This window comes from Haliotis rufescens, unplaced genomic scaffold, assembly GCF_023055435.1.
Source record: "Haliotis rufescens isolate VD_foot unplaced genomic scaffold, xgHalRufe1.0.p SCAF_6, whole genome shotgun sequence".
In the NCBI taxonomy this organism is placed as follows: domain Eukaryota; kingdom Metazoa; phylum Mollusca; class Gastropoda; order Lepetellida; family Haliotidae; genus Haliotis; species Haliotis rufescens.
This window is the reverse complement of record NW_025964334.1, coordinates 11,857,634-11,873,072: the sequence shown is the minus strand read 5'-3', so window position 1 is coordinate 11,873,072 and position 15,439 is coordinate 11,857,634. Positions and strand designations below refer to the sequence as shown.

The window sequence follows — 15,439 nt, the reverse complement described above, 5'->3', positions numbered from 1 at the left end:
CTCGGAGTCAGTATACTGTGTCTGAGTGGGGTATTCATGTTTAACTGCGGCATGGTATCTCAGTGAGCTAGCACTATAAATCGGCATCAGTCCGGACTAGTACAAGCAGCCACACAAACACACACACGTGCATGCACGTCGCTATATAAGTGCAATAATCTTGGACGCGACGTTAAACCCCATTTCACCTCACCTAGTGTTGAGTTGTTATTACTTCACTGACGCACATAAAGACATCAGACAAATGGAATACTATTAAACTACATATATATATACGAATAGGCGATGGTACGTGAAATGTGCACGTCTTATGCAGCATGTCCATTTGGTCAGTTTGTTCATCGTGAATTTCGACAGCAACACAAGTATAAAGTAGGTATATAAGTGAGAGAGGTGTGATCAAATGTTCAAAAATTGTAAAAGAAACAACTACCAACAAAATATGAAATCAAATTCATATTATAAATGTTCAAAATCAAAGAGATGGAATCCAATGTAATCCATTTTGGTATCTACAATATGGGTCATGCATGGTATGTAAGGACTTTGTACGGATGCGTGGATGTTTGATGCTAATTACCATGATTACCTCTCAGGTGTATTAGATAATGGTAGGTAAATTTAATCAGGCCTTAGCCTTTTATATTTCCACATTCTAAAATGACGATTTTACTAATTCTCACTCAAACAAATCAAGAATGTTATTTTTTCTCCTTACTTCAATTAGATCTACATTGCACAATGTCATAATATTAAATATAAATAAGCTGATTTGATGTCTTTGTATAATATTGCATGTATATTTTATTTCACGTGCGTGACTTTTGAGCAGTCATTATCAATACAACATAAACGTAACATATATAAGCACCAGTTAGACATATCTATGTGGAATGCTTTGGGGTTAAATTTGCATTGTCATGATGAAATAGTTGATTATAAACACATAAAAATAAAATTTGCTTCATCATGTCGAATAAATAGACCTATTGAAAATTGGGATAGCAAAATACTGCATGGGATGTAAGGAAATTAACTAGTCAACATATTTAACGACAACATGAAGCTACAAATACATACGTCTGTTTGTCTGAAACAGTAAAATACATACATCTTTTTACAGTGAATGTATCGTGCACATCTTCTGGAAAAGTCAGTATGCTTTCGTGCTTGTTGCAATTTACTGTTATCATGGGTATGTATACTAGAGAAAGGGTATCAGAATATTGTGAAAAATGGATCAATTAATTAATACCTGTGACTTGTGTTGCTTTTATTTTCACAATTGAATAGCGGTTGTTTACTAAGGGTTGATTACACTGGTGTATAGGGCAGATTTCAACAATTTAGAAAAATACATCGTTTGCTTCATACGTGAAGCAAAGCTATAGATGGAAATGATGAAAATGGAACATAATTGTGTCCAAAATTGATTTTCAGGATGTAGAAACATGTAAGTAGATGATATTTAAAGAGTTTACAAAAATCAAAGCATTTTTTCAAATGTAACGCAGGCATGTTTCTAAAATATTCTTTTATATACACAAAGAAAGGTAACAACCAAATCCCTCACACACATTTCCTACACACATTAATGTACAACAAAGCAAACCAAACAAACTAAGCAAAAAACTATTAATTTGGTTACGTCCATAATATATCAATGTAATTAATCATATATTAACGTCTCCCTACACCAGTTGCCTGGTCTCTCCAAATAAACTGATCGCAGTATGCAAACGGTGTGCTGTTTCAAGTCCTAGATCCTCCGTTTTGTGATCTTGGTTTGTCTGCCCCTAAACAACCAGGGCGTCTACAATCTTCTCACACGTTCTCACACACTGAAATATTTAACATTTAACGAACAGAACAAGATCTATGGCATATATGTTTCAGAAGGCTTCGCAGAAGACGCTTCGTGAGATATGGCACCTTGCTCACTGTTAAGAACCGACCTCATCTCCCAATTCAAAAGCTCAGTTTGGTCCAGTAAGCTCCTCTGTGATAAACTCGAATTAAGACTATGAATCGAAAGGCGTTTCTGGGAATTTGGAAGAAGAATATCTCCACTCCCTGATGCAGTGTCACCTCCTGCTGTCCTGTTTGTACGTGTGAAAAGTAGGTTCTCTGTCCATGAAGGGGGTCGCTGTTTCATGGTATCCTAAAAGCAAAACAGTTCTTATCAAAATACCTGTCTAACATACACACATCAACTGTAATAAAACTAGTGTCAAAGTCGTACTTATCAAACCGCTATATCAGTATATGCTAGTATGTATATACATGTATATAAGTAGATAAGAGACACAATGAAGTTAATCATAAATCAAATATTCATGTCAAAAAGAATATTTAATGACAGTATTATTATAGAAAGAATATTTTACAAACCGGTGTTTATGTATTTATCAAACATGACATGTACCTGCAATTCATTCCACACAGAATCATAGTATACATTGTACATGTATGGAGACTAATACCATGGCCCCCCACGGGTTGATGGTGTGATAGTTCCATAAACATAATAAGTACCGTAAAACAATAAAAAAGTGTTTCCAGAAATCCGCGGATACCCGCGAATTATTCACAAATTATTCGCGAATAATTTGCAACTAATCCGCGGAATATCCTCGGCTTCTTCGCAATTGGACAACAGAACATGATGATAAACATTTGCGTTGTAGTGTATACATAGTTTCAAATGAAAATAATAATCAACAACTGACAATATGTATAATGAGTCACAAATAAGAGGTGGTGAGGTGAAATTGGGTTAAACGTCGCGTCCAAGATTATATAGCTTATATAGCGACGTGCATGCACGTGTGTGTGGCTGCTTGTACTAGTCCGGACTGATGCCGATTTATAGTGCTAGCTCACTGAGATACCATGCCGCAGTTTAACATGAATACCCCACTCAGACACAGTATACTGACTCCGAGCCGACCAGTCCTTGTTTTAGCCCCTCAATGCCGAGCGCCAGACAGGGTTACAACAAGTATCATCTTTCAACGTCTTTTGTTATGACTTGGACGGTGATCGAACCACCGACCTTCCGCTCTCCGGGCGGACGCTCTACCACTAGACCACGGAGGCGGTCCATAGATAAGAAAAAAGTTTCAATAGACTAGAAAAGGTGCAACAAGTAGGAAATATTGTTGGTTGTGAAAGTCAAATTACGTAGATCTGAAGATACACGCGATAAAACAACCATTTGACTTAACTGTTTTAGATTCTCTCCATTAAAATCACCCAAGTGCTTCATTACCAACTTTGTTATCATTACTCATGTCCAATATGATAAAGGTCCTAAGGTCATTGTTTGTGAGCACTTATGTTGTGCTCTGTGTTAACGTGATGACGTAACAGCGAAAGAATATACCCACTTAAACCTTGGTGAAATCATTGTGTTTCTAAAGACCAAGAGCTACAACTTGCTTGTAACTGAATGAACCACTGATATTTGTATCAAGAATCCGAAAATGAGTGAGTGAATGGTGTTTGACGCCCATAACAATCTTGGAAGTGCATTGATGTTCAGAGCACACGTGAAACCCTCAATAATCAAACAAAGACTCATCAAAATGGAGTCTAGGGCTATCGACGTCACTAGTGTTCTCATCATCCGGCCTAACTGCACCTACGTCAACAGTCGTAGGGGCATCCTCTTCTACTTGGCTGCCATCTTCCTCATTGTCTTCCTCAAGACCTGCTTCTTCGGTGCTTTTCTTAACTGCCTTCTCTATGTCTTCATACCAATACCTTATTTTCACTTCAACTCCGTACCTGAATGCAATATGTCCTTTGATCGGCCAAACGACGTGGTTTGACTCGCGAGTAACATACTCAGGAAACAATTCCTGCCTATCTTTAAGGATGGTGGCAATTTGGCTTTGAAAAGTACTAGTAACTGTATTTTGGAAGGTTTTACCTGTAATGTTAACAATGACAGTTCCACGGAGAGTCTCAGTCATCGTGAAATCACAATGGTATTCCTTTTGAAGAATCATCATCTGGACAATTGTGTTCTTCCTAGCAATTGCATCAAAAGATGTTTTCCCCTTCCACTTTCTCGTTCGTTCAGTTTTTCTCCCATCTTCATTGATTACAATCTCATCGTGGAAATGAGAGGCTTTAGCCCGAATCATGTCAGGAACGGTGAGAACAATATCGCCCGAATCTCCTCTAGTAAATCCCTTTTCGAGAGTTTTAGTAGCAGTAGAAGTTGATGTTTCACTGGCCTCGAAAACTTGATATTGAGTCTTGTCGGAATTATTCTCAAAGCTTGTTGTGAGTAGTTCCTGCGCGCAAGGGTCTTTTTCAAATTCCTCGTTCTCAAAATGAACGCCAGAGGAAGTAAATTTAAGCTTGTTCCATACTGTATCCATATGAACAACTTCTGCACCTGGTTTGGTTATCTTGAACATTTTCATTGCCCATTCTTCAACTATGTCAATGAGGTCTGGCACAACTGGAGATCTGGAAACGATAAATGGTTTCTTACATTGTATTGAACTGTCTGGATGCAATACATCCCAAACGGTCGGTAATTCACAGAAATCGAGAAAGAAATAAGTACTTGAATTGCAAACAAACATGGGATATTATTGAGATAGTCTTGACAGAAGATTTAACATGTTTCAATTCAAGAAAAGTTGGTCTTGGTTTTTACAGCAAATCCTTTTGAAATAATCCTGCGAGGCTGGCATAGCAATACTCGAAAAGAGTTTGCAATTTGGGACTTCAGTCCAAGGAGTCATTGTACATATCAGCAAGCCTTTCTGATACCATTACTTTTGGTTTGGGCAAATGTAAGCCTATTTGAACGCCAAAGCAGATTGGGGTACCATTCCTCTTTAGGTGGCATAATTGGGAACCTTGCTGCAACCTGGACAAATGACATTATTCCCCACTTCCATTTTATGTTTTGCTGTAACAGTTAAATGCAAAGCTGGGCTAATGAAATCCTAAGAATGATGTGCACAATACTACAAATACAGCAAATAGAATGTGTGTGATTGACAAAAAGGCGTGGCTTGACTGAAGCACTGAATTGGACTTTTTAATGATTTCAAACTGGATTTTAAAATCAAGCTGTTTTGCTCGTTCTTCGAAGACAGGTGTCCATGTTATATCGATGTTAACAATAGTTACATGAGACAAGTTCAGGTCACAATATGGCTAAAATATCGTCGATGAGAATTTTTTTATATATTTGAAGTCACTCACACTAACATACCCCTTCCCTCATCTCAGGACAAAGGGATACGTCAACGGCATGAACTGTACACGTGTTACTGTATATGCCTCCAGATTCTAACCTTCAACATATTCATTGAATGAAACATGCTGTGAATAAACTTACTACTTATTATTGTCACTCTAATAGTGAGTGGGTGAGTGAGCAGTATCTCTCTCTCACACTCTCTCTCTCTCCCACACTCTCTTCTCTCTCTCACTCTCTCTCTTCTCTTCTCTCTCTCCCCCCCCCCCCCCCCCCCACACACACACACACCTCTCTCTCTGTCATGTCTTATTCTTCATCCATACCTTTTACTTTCAGCGTGTGTGGTTGGCGAATCCTTCATACTCTGTCCGTTCGAAGTGTGTCCGTCCATACTTTGTCTATAGTGTCCGTCCATACTTTGTCTATAGTGTCCGTCCATCCTTTGTCTATAGTGTCCGTCCATACTTTGTCTATAGTGTCCGTCCATACTTTGTCTATAGTGTCCGTCCATACTTTGTCTATAGGGTAACATGTTGAACTGTATCACGAAGACCAGAAACCGAGACCTCTTATTCGTATCTGTTGTAACACGACGACGTCAGGGTTATTATGCAGTGAGAGACAAGAACCTACTGGAAATACCCGAACGATCAATCTATATATACGTCCAGATAAACAAAAGCGGTGGAAATACCAATCCCAATATAGACATGACCATGGCTCTTTTTAATGAAGCGATTTACGTCTGTGTTCCTCGTTCCGGTAAACCTGCTTTGTTGTGCAATAGCTATACTGTCAAACAAGGAAACAAGGAAAACGAACTCAAGGTATACAAAAATGACACTTGTCAGGCTTACATGGTTTATAGTCGAGCGCTTATGGGTTTTATCGAACGTTCCAAGGTAGAATAACGTGTTGTGTCTATACTGTGTGTGTGTCGATTCATTGCACTCTCGTCCCCTTTGACTTGGGTGCTGTAATATTGATGAGACTAAGAGCCGTTTAAAGGCTATTTCGCCTGATAGGAAATAGGAATAGACGTCGCGCTTAAAATCATTTACTTATATCGCGAAGTGCATGCACGCGTGCGTGCGTGCGTGCGTGCGTGTGGCTAACGCCTGTACTATTCCTATGCAGGTTTTATAGTGCTAGCCCGCTGACCTACCATGCCACAGTTTAACATGGACCTCAGACACAGTGTACTGACTCCGAGCCGACCAGTATTTGGTGTAATGCACTGTTATGTATTGAGACACCCCAACATAGTCGATATTTTATCTGTCTCATTGTCGGAGACAATCCAGGTAAGAATTACCTTCAAATAGCAAGGTAGTGTCGCACCCAAAGTTTTTTTATAAAACAGAACCCGGTAGGTCTCGTGGTTCTATGACTGCGACACTACATAACAAGGTAAAATGATATGCTGGTTGTGTTGTGTTTTTGTTGTGTCTGTCGTTTTTTTCTATCAATGTCAAAGTTAAATGGGGTTTGTCGAGCGCCAGGCAAGTACCTTCCTTTAACAAATTGTGTTATATGACGCGGCTAGGGAATCTAACCACTGACCTACCGCGCTCCGGGTAACGCTATAATAGTCAAGGCCCTCAGAGAGCCATTAGAGGGTATGGTGCAGATGTGTCTACAAGCATCAAAAGTGGCCCTGGTGTAGACCAGAACATACTCAAGTCATTTTTCGAGGACACCAAAGGCGGCGCTCATTGGGTCCACCATATTGGCAAAATCCAAGATGGCCGCCAGTCCCAATTTCATAACCAAAAGTCACAGGATCATGAATGAAGTCCCTTTTTATAGGCTTTTGACCTCGAAATCGGAGCTTTGTTTTGACATACAAAATACGCTAGGACCAATTTATTTATCTGAATATCCCCAGGGGCATGCTTAAGGGCAAATATTTGCAGGTTCAGGCTTAATTTGGATGTGATACACTGTTATGTTATATTCTGGTCTGCAAATGAGTATAATGCATTGCTGATGGTTGATGGTTTATATTATTGAACACATAAAGGTCACATAAATTGTTCCTTGCACGTACTTTTTTCTTCTTCCAGAATCGCTGATATAGATAGGTGGTCATGACTAATTGTGCAATACTCACACATAGTTGGCCTATATTGCTACTTGTCCAGTGAATTTATTCACATTTTTCCGTCTTTTCGGTGTGTTTGGCTGAATTGGCGAGAATAGTGGTGGTGGTGGTGGTGAAATAAATACCTGTGATATTGCGCCAACAATGGAAATTATCAATATGTAACTTTGCTGTCTTTGGCAGTCAGATAAAAGTGGACAGTTGCAAACACCAAAGGAGGAAGGGCTTTTAACTCTTGGCAGAGACCTGACTGACTTTAAGGCAATCAATGCCGTTCCGTTTGGTATTTCAGTCTCCTTTGATCAACTAAATAATGGATCAGGTATTGCAGCAACACTCCGATCCCATAATGCTAAGTATCACCAAACGTGTAGATTACTGTAGTAGTTCTCGTGTGAAGTGTCTTCATCAAAAACATGAGGACAAGAGTTCACCCAATAATGTCAGATCAGCGGGGGCATCACATGGAAAAAGCACTGTGATTGAGATGACCAGACCAATTTATGCAAGCGGCAACTGATCATGACAACGTAGATGTTCTTAATAAGCAGCTTATCAAGCGCACACGTTATGCCTACCAAGTATCTCTGATGTCTCTTCACCTCCCTAAGCACAGGGCATATTCTACTTACTGCTCGAATGTTCATGGACCACCTGAGTCACAGGAGATGTGGGATCAAAGCTCCAGAACCACAAATCCGCAGTTCGATTACTACTATCATGGAGCTTGAGTAGTTGATGTGTTGCTTCATTCGGTCTCTACGTGAGGGAGATTTCCTTCTCTATGTCCAAGTATGTGATGAGCTCTGCCCATGGTTTCATGTGATGGACCACACAGTTATGCAAGATGCTTCCAATACATGTGTGGGATATCGTCCAGCTGCATACATGCATGCTGAATTTCTCAAAGGGAACTTTGTCGTTCAAAAGTCACCACACAAGTTCAGCCTCACACAAGTTCAGCCAATAAGAGTCTACGGGCACATTGCGGAGCAGCTGGACTCTATATGCTGGTAGGTCCAGATTGCTCCAGGTGTGTTCTAGGGTTTGAAGGTGTCCTAGACACACAAAAGTCTAGCACTCCTCATCATGAGGAAGCACACCGCTTGCAAGTTAAGTATAAGAAAGATGTCCTGTCATTTGTTGAGCAGCTAGGCAATTCCTTTGCTTCTGGTCAAGAACTTGTAGCACTCGACACACCAGAACTTATAGAACAGCAAGTCGTCATATCTCTCTCTAGTGTCCATGAAGTTGGCGAAGACCTTCGACCACAATAAGTTTCACAGACACTCGACAGGGTGACAGTGCCAGTGTCAAACACTATCCAGTGTAATTAAATTCTGATATTCACCAATCGTCCTGATTCGAACAAAAAAGGAAACAAAACCAGTGGTTTACAGAAGAAAAGTAGGACTCTAATCACAACACTCTTCCTTTCACTACAATCACGACCAGATGTAGATAAGGAAGAGTTTTTTCGTTTTGAAAATCAAAGGGAACCACCAAGTTTGCCTGATCGTGGTTCACTTCGATTCGGCAACAAGTCTGATATTCATGACTTCATCAATTGGTCAAGCACTTCCAGCCAAAAAAGCAACAGCCGGGCATGGCAGCTATTGTTCATATGGTGTGGCCCACATCAGCGAAGACATTTTCTGAGTATGTTACACAACACATGGTGCCATTCAGATAACCGCAATAGTTGCACGTATAGATGCCATATGGGATAACTACCCTGAAAACACACCCCTAACACATAAACGTTGTGGTACAGGTCCACGGACTAGGATTTTGGAATGGCCACACACAAATCCCAAAGCATGACTTGAATGGATTTCTCAGAAACGAGGATAACAAAAAGGAGTTAATCTCTTTCCCCAGTGAGGAGCTTGTCAAGAAAGATTTGGGTGGGGAAACTCCTTCCAATGGACCATGTGATGTATCAGCTCTCCTACCCTGTAACTACTCTGAAGGAGATACAAGGATATTCCTTCATCTGGCAGATGATGTAGCACAGGGCCACAAGACAACTTAAGTTCGTACTGTTGATAGTAATGTGGTGGTCCTTGCCATATGCTTCTTCTCTATACTTGGTCTCCCATAGCTGAGGGTATGTTTCGGTAGCGGGAACCAAATTCCAGATATTCCCATCCATAATATCCGTCCTCATCTTGGACCTTCATGTTCTCTGACGTTGCCGCTTTTCAAGTTCATTCCATCACAGGGTGCGACACAACATCACAGCTCCTTGGGTGTGGCAAGAAGACTGCCTGGGCATCTTGGCAAAACAAAAAAGGACTCATTGAAACACTGGGGACACTAATCAATCAACCAGAACTCTTCAGCCTTGGGTCTCTTCACATGCAGAAGCTGGAACAATTTGAGGTTATCGTGTGTAGTAAGGGGTGTGCTTTGGCAAAGACATCGTCTTTTCACAACTGGTATAAAAAAAATCTTGTGAATAATACCAGCCACTCAGGCAGCCTTGTTTAAACACATAAAAAGGGCACTGGAATCAAGCATCCTCAGTTCACCAGGACATCCCTGACTTTCGTGAATGGGGGTGACAAAAGGAAGACGGTGGTATCTGGTGTCCATACTGGACAACTCTCGAGGATGCCAGTAAACCATGTTCCTTCCCTTTGCATTGTGATTGCGAAAGGTCTTGAACCGGAAACTGTAGATGCAGTAGAGCTGGAGTCCGCTGCCCGGGGTTATGCAAATGTGAAGGTGGATGTGTGAACAATCACGATATTCGATCAGTTAGATTAAACCTTGCCACGGTGATGTTTAACCAACACCAGAAAGCTTGGAATATTTTGTTTATATCTTCCGTTGTTCTCACTATTGTTTATGAGGTAAAATGACCATAAAAAAATAAATTTGATTTTAATAAAATATGATTTCAACCACTGAATTGGCCATAACGCACTTCTTAGTCAAAACAAAGCCCACGTTTGGAATCATTGAGGTCTTCAACATATAAAAGAGCTCTAATTCATGATCCTATGACTTATCGTTATGAAGTTAGGACAAAATCAAATATGGACAGGCGGCCATCTTGGATTTTGCCAACATGGCCGCCCAAATGAGCGCCAGCTTTTCGCGCCCTCCAAAAATGAATTTAGTTTGGTCTGGTCTGCACCTGCGCCAAGTAAGTTTGGTTGGACAACGCTTTGAACAGTATTTCAGTTACATGACGGTTCGTAAACCTCGGACGGGTATGACAAACCTAGAAACATAATTAGGCCGAAAATGGATTTGAACTGACGATCATAACTAGCTGACACGCCTAAAGTACGCAACTCTACACAGTAATGGCGCCTTGACGACGCCTTTATTCATTTTGACCGCTGTCTTGCAAAGGTCACACTTGGAAGGTTAACAGGAACGTATTTCTTCTTCATAAAAATAACGAGACTTCTTCGAGTTTCACATTTTAGTGACCCAAACAAGCAGGTCACACTATTCGAACAAAGTAATGAGAACAAAGTTGCTACAAGAACATTTTATTTGCAGCGTGAATTTCACCTGCATCAAACATAATTATATAGTTCTCAACACTTATACCTGTGAGTGAGTGAGGTTTTACGCCGCTTTTAGCAATATTCCACCAATATCACGTCGGGGGACACGTGAAATTGGCTTCACACATTGTACCCATGTTGGGAATCGAACCCGGGTCTTCGGCGTGACGAGCGAACGCTTTAACCACTAGGCTACCCGACCGCCCCTGGACATATGTGAATACATCGTCACACACAGCCTGCATAATGGTGGATTACCACCCTTTTCTGTTAACTAAGTCATGACACTAGTGAGTGAGAGAGTGAGTGAGTGAGTTGGGTTTAACGCCGCTTTTAACAGTATTCCAGTAACATCACGGCGTGTCAGTTTAATGTGGGAGGAAAGCCCGAAGTGATGCAGGTTTCAGACGTTAACCACTTCGGTGAGACCCATAGCACGGGTATGGTGCTGACAAACCTAGAAACATAATTGGGGCGAACCGGGATTCGAACTCACAATCATAGGTTTCTGGCGTGCCCAAGGGACGCAACTCTGCACGTGAAATGCTATTAAGGCAATATCGTTCAACAATCTTTCTCGTAGAGACGACGAGGTTATTGCCAAAGCAAACAAACGCCTGTGTCGAGAGTTGCCTTCCCCTTTTTCGAGCACAACGTCCAAACATCTCCATTAATTTGTCTGGACTTACACGAGCTACACACCAAACTGGGATAATGGTTCTTTTGATGCCACTTTATGTCGATGTGTGATTGGGTGGGCTAGGACGCTGGACATTAGTGTGTTAGCTTAAAACTATGGATTGACTCGATAATGTACTGACCGCTGTCATATAGCTGGAATATTGCTGAGTGCGGCGGTAAACAACAAACAAAACAAGCATATGAGGGGGTCGGTGGTTATAGAGTGAGTGAGTGAGTGAGTATGGTTTTAAACCGCTTTTAGCATTATCCAGCAATATCACGGTGGGGGACACAAGAAATGGGCTTCACACATTGTACCCATGTCGGGAATCGAACCCGGGTCTCCGGGTGACGAGCATCTTCCCGAAGCAAGTGAGTTAACTGACTATAAAAGTCCAGTCCTATGATTGTTTGTCAATGCCCGTATGTACTGAGCTACATGACATAGCGATGACCTGTCTTTGGCCTGGATACCTGTAACGAGCTATTCTTAGTTACACATCACCGGGTATTACCGCACCGATCTGCACTGCTGATCAATGAAACGCGACACCTGTACCTATATATAAAGTACGTGCTGCCCAACAACCCTGCGCATTGATAAGGATAAGGATTGATAAGGACATACACTGTGTGTATATGTGACAACTTTAATATCCGTGTCAACGCAACTTATTAAATGGGGGGGGGGGGGGGGGGGGGGGGGGGCTGACTCACCGTGATATAAATGGAATACTGTTAAATGCGACGTTAAACCAAACTCACTCACTAACTATTAATAAGTAGCGCTTATGCAACTCTCTCTGAGGACGACCGGTGAAGATCCGGGATGGAATAGCCCTTCAGCAACCCATGCTTGCCGTAAAAGGCGACTATGACCAATAGAATGATCCATTTAGTGTTATGACATTGTGTGTCACAAGGTAGCAATTGTGTGAATTAGGTGCCTAAACGACGACAGGTTCGAATCCCATATTTGTCTTGATTACGACTCCCGTGAAGATCCGAATCAAAATTGGTCTTCAGCAACCCATGCTTGTCGTAAGAGGCGACAAACGGGATTGGGTGGTCTGACTCGCTGACTTGGTTGAAGCATGCCATCGATCCCTATTGTGTGGATCGATGGTCACGATATCAATCACTGGATTGTCTGGTCCAGACTCTATTATTGACAGACCGCCGTCATAAAGCTGGAATATTTCTGAATGGGGATATGGATAAGTCTGTGTGTTTCATCGATCCGGATTAAATGGTATGTGGATAAGTCTGTGTGTTTCATTGATCCGGATTAAATGGTATGTGGATAAGTCGGTGTGTTTCATTAATCCGGATTAAATGGTATGTGGATAAGTCTGTGTGTTTCATTGATCCGGATTAAATGGTATATGGATAAGTCTGTGTGTTTCATTGATCCGGATTAAATGGTATATGGATAAGTCTGTGTGTTTCATTGATCCGGATTAAATGGTATGTGGATAAGTCGGTGTGTTTCATTAATCCGGATTAAATGGTATGTGGATAAGTCTGTGTGTTTCATTGATCCGGATTAAATGGTATGTGGATAAGTCTGTGTGTTTATTTGATCCGCATTAAATGGTATATGGATAAGTCGGTGTGTTTCATCGATCCGGATTAAATGGTATATGGATAAGTCTGTGTGTTTCATTGATCCGGATTAAATGGTATGTGGATAAGTCTGTGTGTTTATTTGATCCGCATTAAATGGTATATGGATCAGTCTGTGTGTTTCATTGATCCGGATTAAATGGTATGTGGATAGGTCTGTGTGTTCAAAATTGGTATTACAAGGGAGCTCGTTTAGTATTCTATATTTCCTAAATTGTTATTCGTTCCCACTTACTCGATTGACAAAATGTTTCCAGCATGACAATACCATGTTCAAAATAAAGATATGGAAATGTATTCAAATTTATTCCACTTATTTAATTATTACTATATTGTGCCTGAGAGTTAGAACTTTACTGTGCTTTATATATATGTTTTATTTATATGTTTTATAAAACAGGGCAATGAATACACGTATTTGAATACACATCTTTTCTTTCAGAGGCATGTCTGAAGAACACTTTTGTTGAGGAAAAGAGGTAGAGTTGGAACCGATGGAGTATCTTAAACATGCGCCATCTGAACAAGGGGGGACACGGTTCCAAAGGGTAAATGATATACTTATGGAAATGCACAATAAGAGGTGGTATAAGTAAGATCTTTTGTCTCACCTACTTCTTATTTTAATGGGGCGGTCGGGTAGCCTAGTGGTTAAAGCGTTCCCTCGTCACGCCGAAGACCCGGGTTCGATTCCCGACATGGGCACAATGTGTGAAGCCCATTTCTGGTGTCCCCCGCCGTGATATTGCTGGAATATTGCTAAAAGCGGCGTAAAACCATACTCACTCACTCACTCTTATTTTAATGAATGTGAAAAATATATTTTGATTAAGCAATATTAAGTGGGTCCGTGGCATTTGATTGGGTGACCGAGCATATATACCTTTGCGCTTATGCTTCTATAAACCGAAAAATAATAATATCACGCCCATGACTGGACTTTCGTTTCCTGATTTGCTGATGATAGAATGAGAGGCGCTTGTGTTGCAATAGCTCTGGACTATGTGTCACTGATTTCGTATTTCTGTGTGTAATAAATAAGCAGTATGTGAAGCTAATTGTTGACGTATTTATCTATAAGGATTGACTTAAGTATGCGTTTTGCGTAAACACCAGTGTGGGCAGTTTGCATAAATTTAAACAGTGTATACACCAGTTTTTAAGTTTATATCTCCATTTATGCAAAAACCTAGTGAAGTCAATTCTTTAATACTATAATATATTAAAATATATTATAATATTGAAGTACAGTTTCAAATACTGTACAAGTATTGGAACTTCCTATGCTAATGAATACAGTATTTTTATGCGTAAGGTAAAATGTTATTCTTGTAGTACAACTAGACTGAATATACATGTACGTTATTTTATATTGCAGAGATTATCTACAAGAACAAATGAAGACTCCACAGACATTCAATACTCAATGAGTTAAATTTATGAATTTTAATTCCGGTTTTGTTTTTATTTGTCATTGAAATTCCTATGTCAAATCTTTTTTGTTTCGGATGCATGATTATATCACGTTATTCATTTATAATAATACAATTTGGGCAATCAGCGTGGTGTAAAGGTGACTTATATACAATCATGATCTACACATTCTTTAGGCAAACTGCAGACGCTTCCTAGTACTCGACCACACGAGTATGACCGGAACACCTCCAATCGTGGTAGTAAAGTAGTTGTAGTCGTAGCAGTAGTTGTAGCAGTAGTAGTGGTATTAGTAGTTTTAGTTATGGTTGTAGTAGTAGTAGATCTAGTTGTAGCAGTAGTGGTAGTAGCTGTGGTTGTAGTAGTAGTAGTTGTATTGCTAGTAGTAGTGAAGGTGGTAGTAGTAGTAGTTGTAGCAGTAGTAGTGGTTTTAGTAGTTGTAGTTGTGGTTGTAGTAGTAGATGTAGTTGTAGCAGTAGTTGTAGTTGTAGCAGTAGTGGTAGAAGTAGTGGTAGTAGTTATGTTTGTATCGATTTATTATCAATCACTTTTCACTTTACTTTTCCGTGAAATTCTGTGACGTACATTCTATGATTTTGTGACAATGGGCCTCTCCATCCGTTGTACCTATATTTAGATATTTCTAGTTTTGACAGACGGATATCTAAGCAATGGAGGTCACCCTCAGTAATATATACTTACCCATGATCGGGTATTACACTGCAGGGTATTGTGAGTGATACACGTGTCTACAATATTACACTATAAATAGAACCTATGCAATGCTGTCTGATCGTCAGGAGATCAATTTATTCTTCAAGCTATTGGAATTTGGTG

General features: G+C 40.3%; 1 protein-coding gene across 2 annotated transcripts; it reads right to left on the bottom strand.

Annotated features, from left to right (window-relative positions):
- Positions 1-783: 783 nt before the first annotated feature.
- LOC124120119 lies at positions 784-5,848 on the bottom strand. 2 transcript variants are annotated; one of them, XM_046482867.2, is made up of 3 exons: positions 5,554-5,848; positions 3,648-4,482; positions 784-2,161 (listed from the first exon to the last, which is right to left on the bottom strand). In XM_046482867.2, exons 1-3 carry the CDS (start codon positions 5,760-5,762, stop codon positions 1,877-1,879), a joined length of 1,329 nt encoding a protein of 442 aa, XP_046338823.2. In that variant the 5' UTR covers positions 5,763-5,848; the 3' UTR covers positions 784-1,876. The 2 variants fall into 2 exon arrangements, with proteins under 2 accessions (XP_046338823.2, XP_046338824.2); XM_046482868.2 differs by having other exon boundaries at positions 3,935-4,482.
- Positions 5,849-15,439: the final 9,591 nt, after the last annotated feature.

Coding starts and splice junctions, on each gene's coding strand:
- LOC124120119 (XM_046482867.2), bottom strand. CDS start 5,762: ATGTTACCCTATAGACAAAGTATGGACGGACACTATAGACAAAGTATG. Junction 4,483..5,553: donor ACACACGCTGAAAGTAAAAG/GTATGGATGAAG, acceptor TATCGTTTCCAG/ATCTCCAGTTGTGCCAGACC. Junction 2,162..3,647: donor ATGCCCCTACGACTGTTGAC/GTAGGTGCAGTT, acceptor TTTTGCTTTTAG/GATACCATGAAACAGCGACC.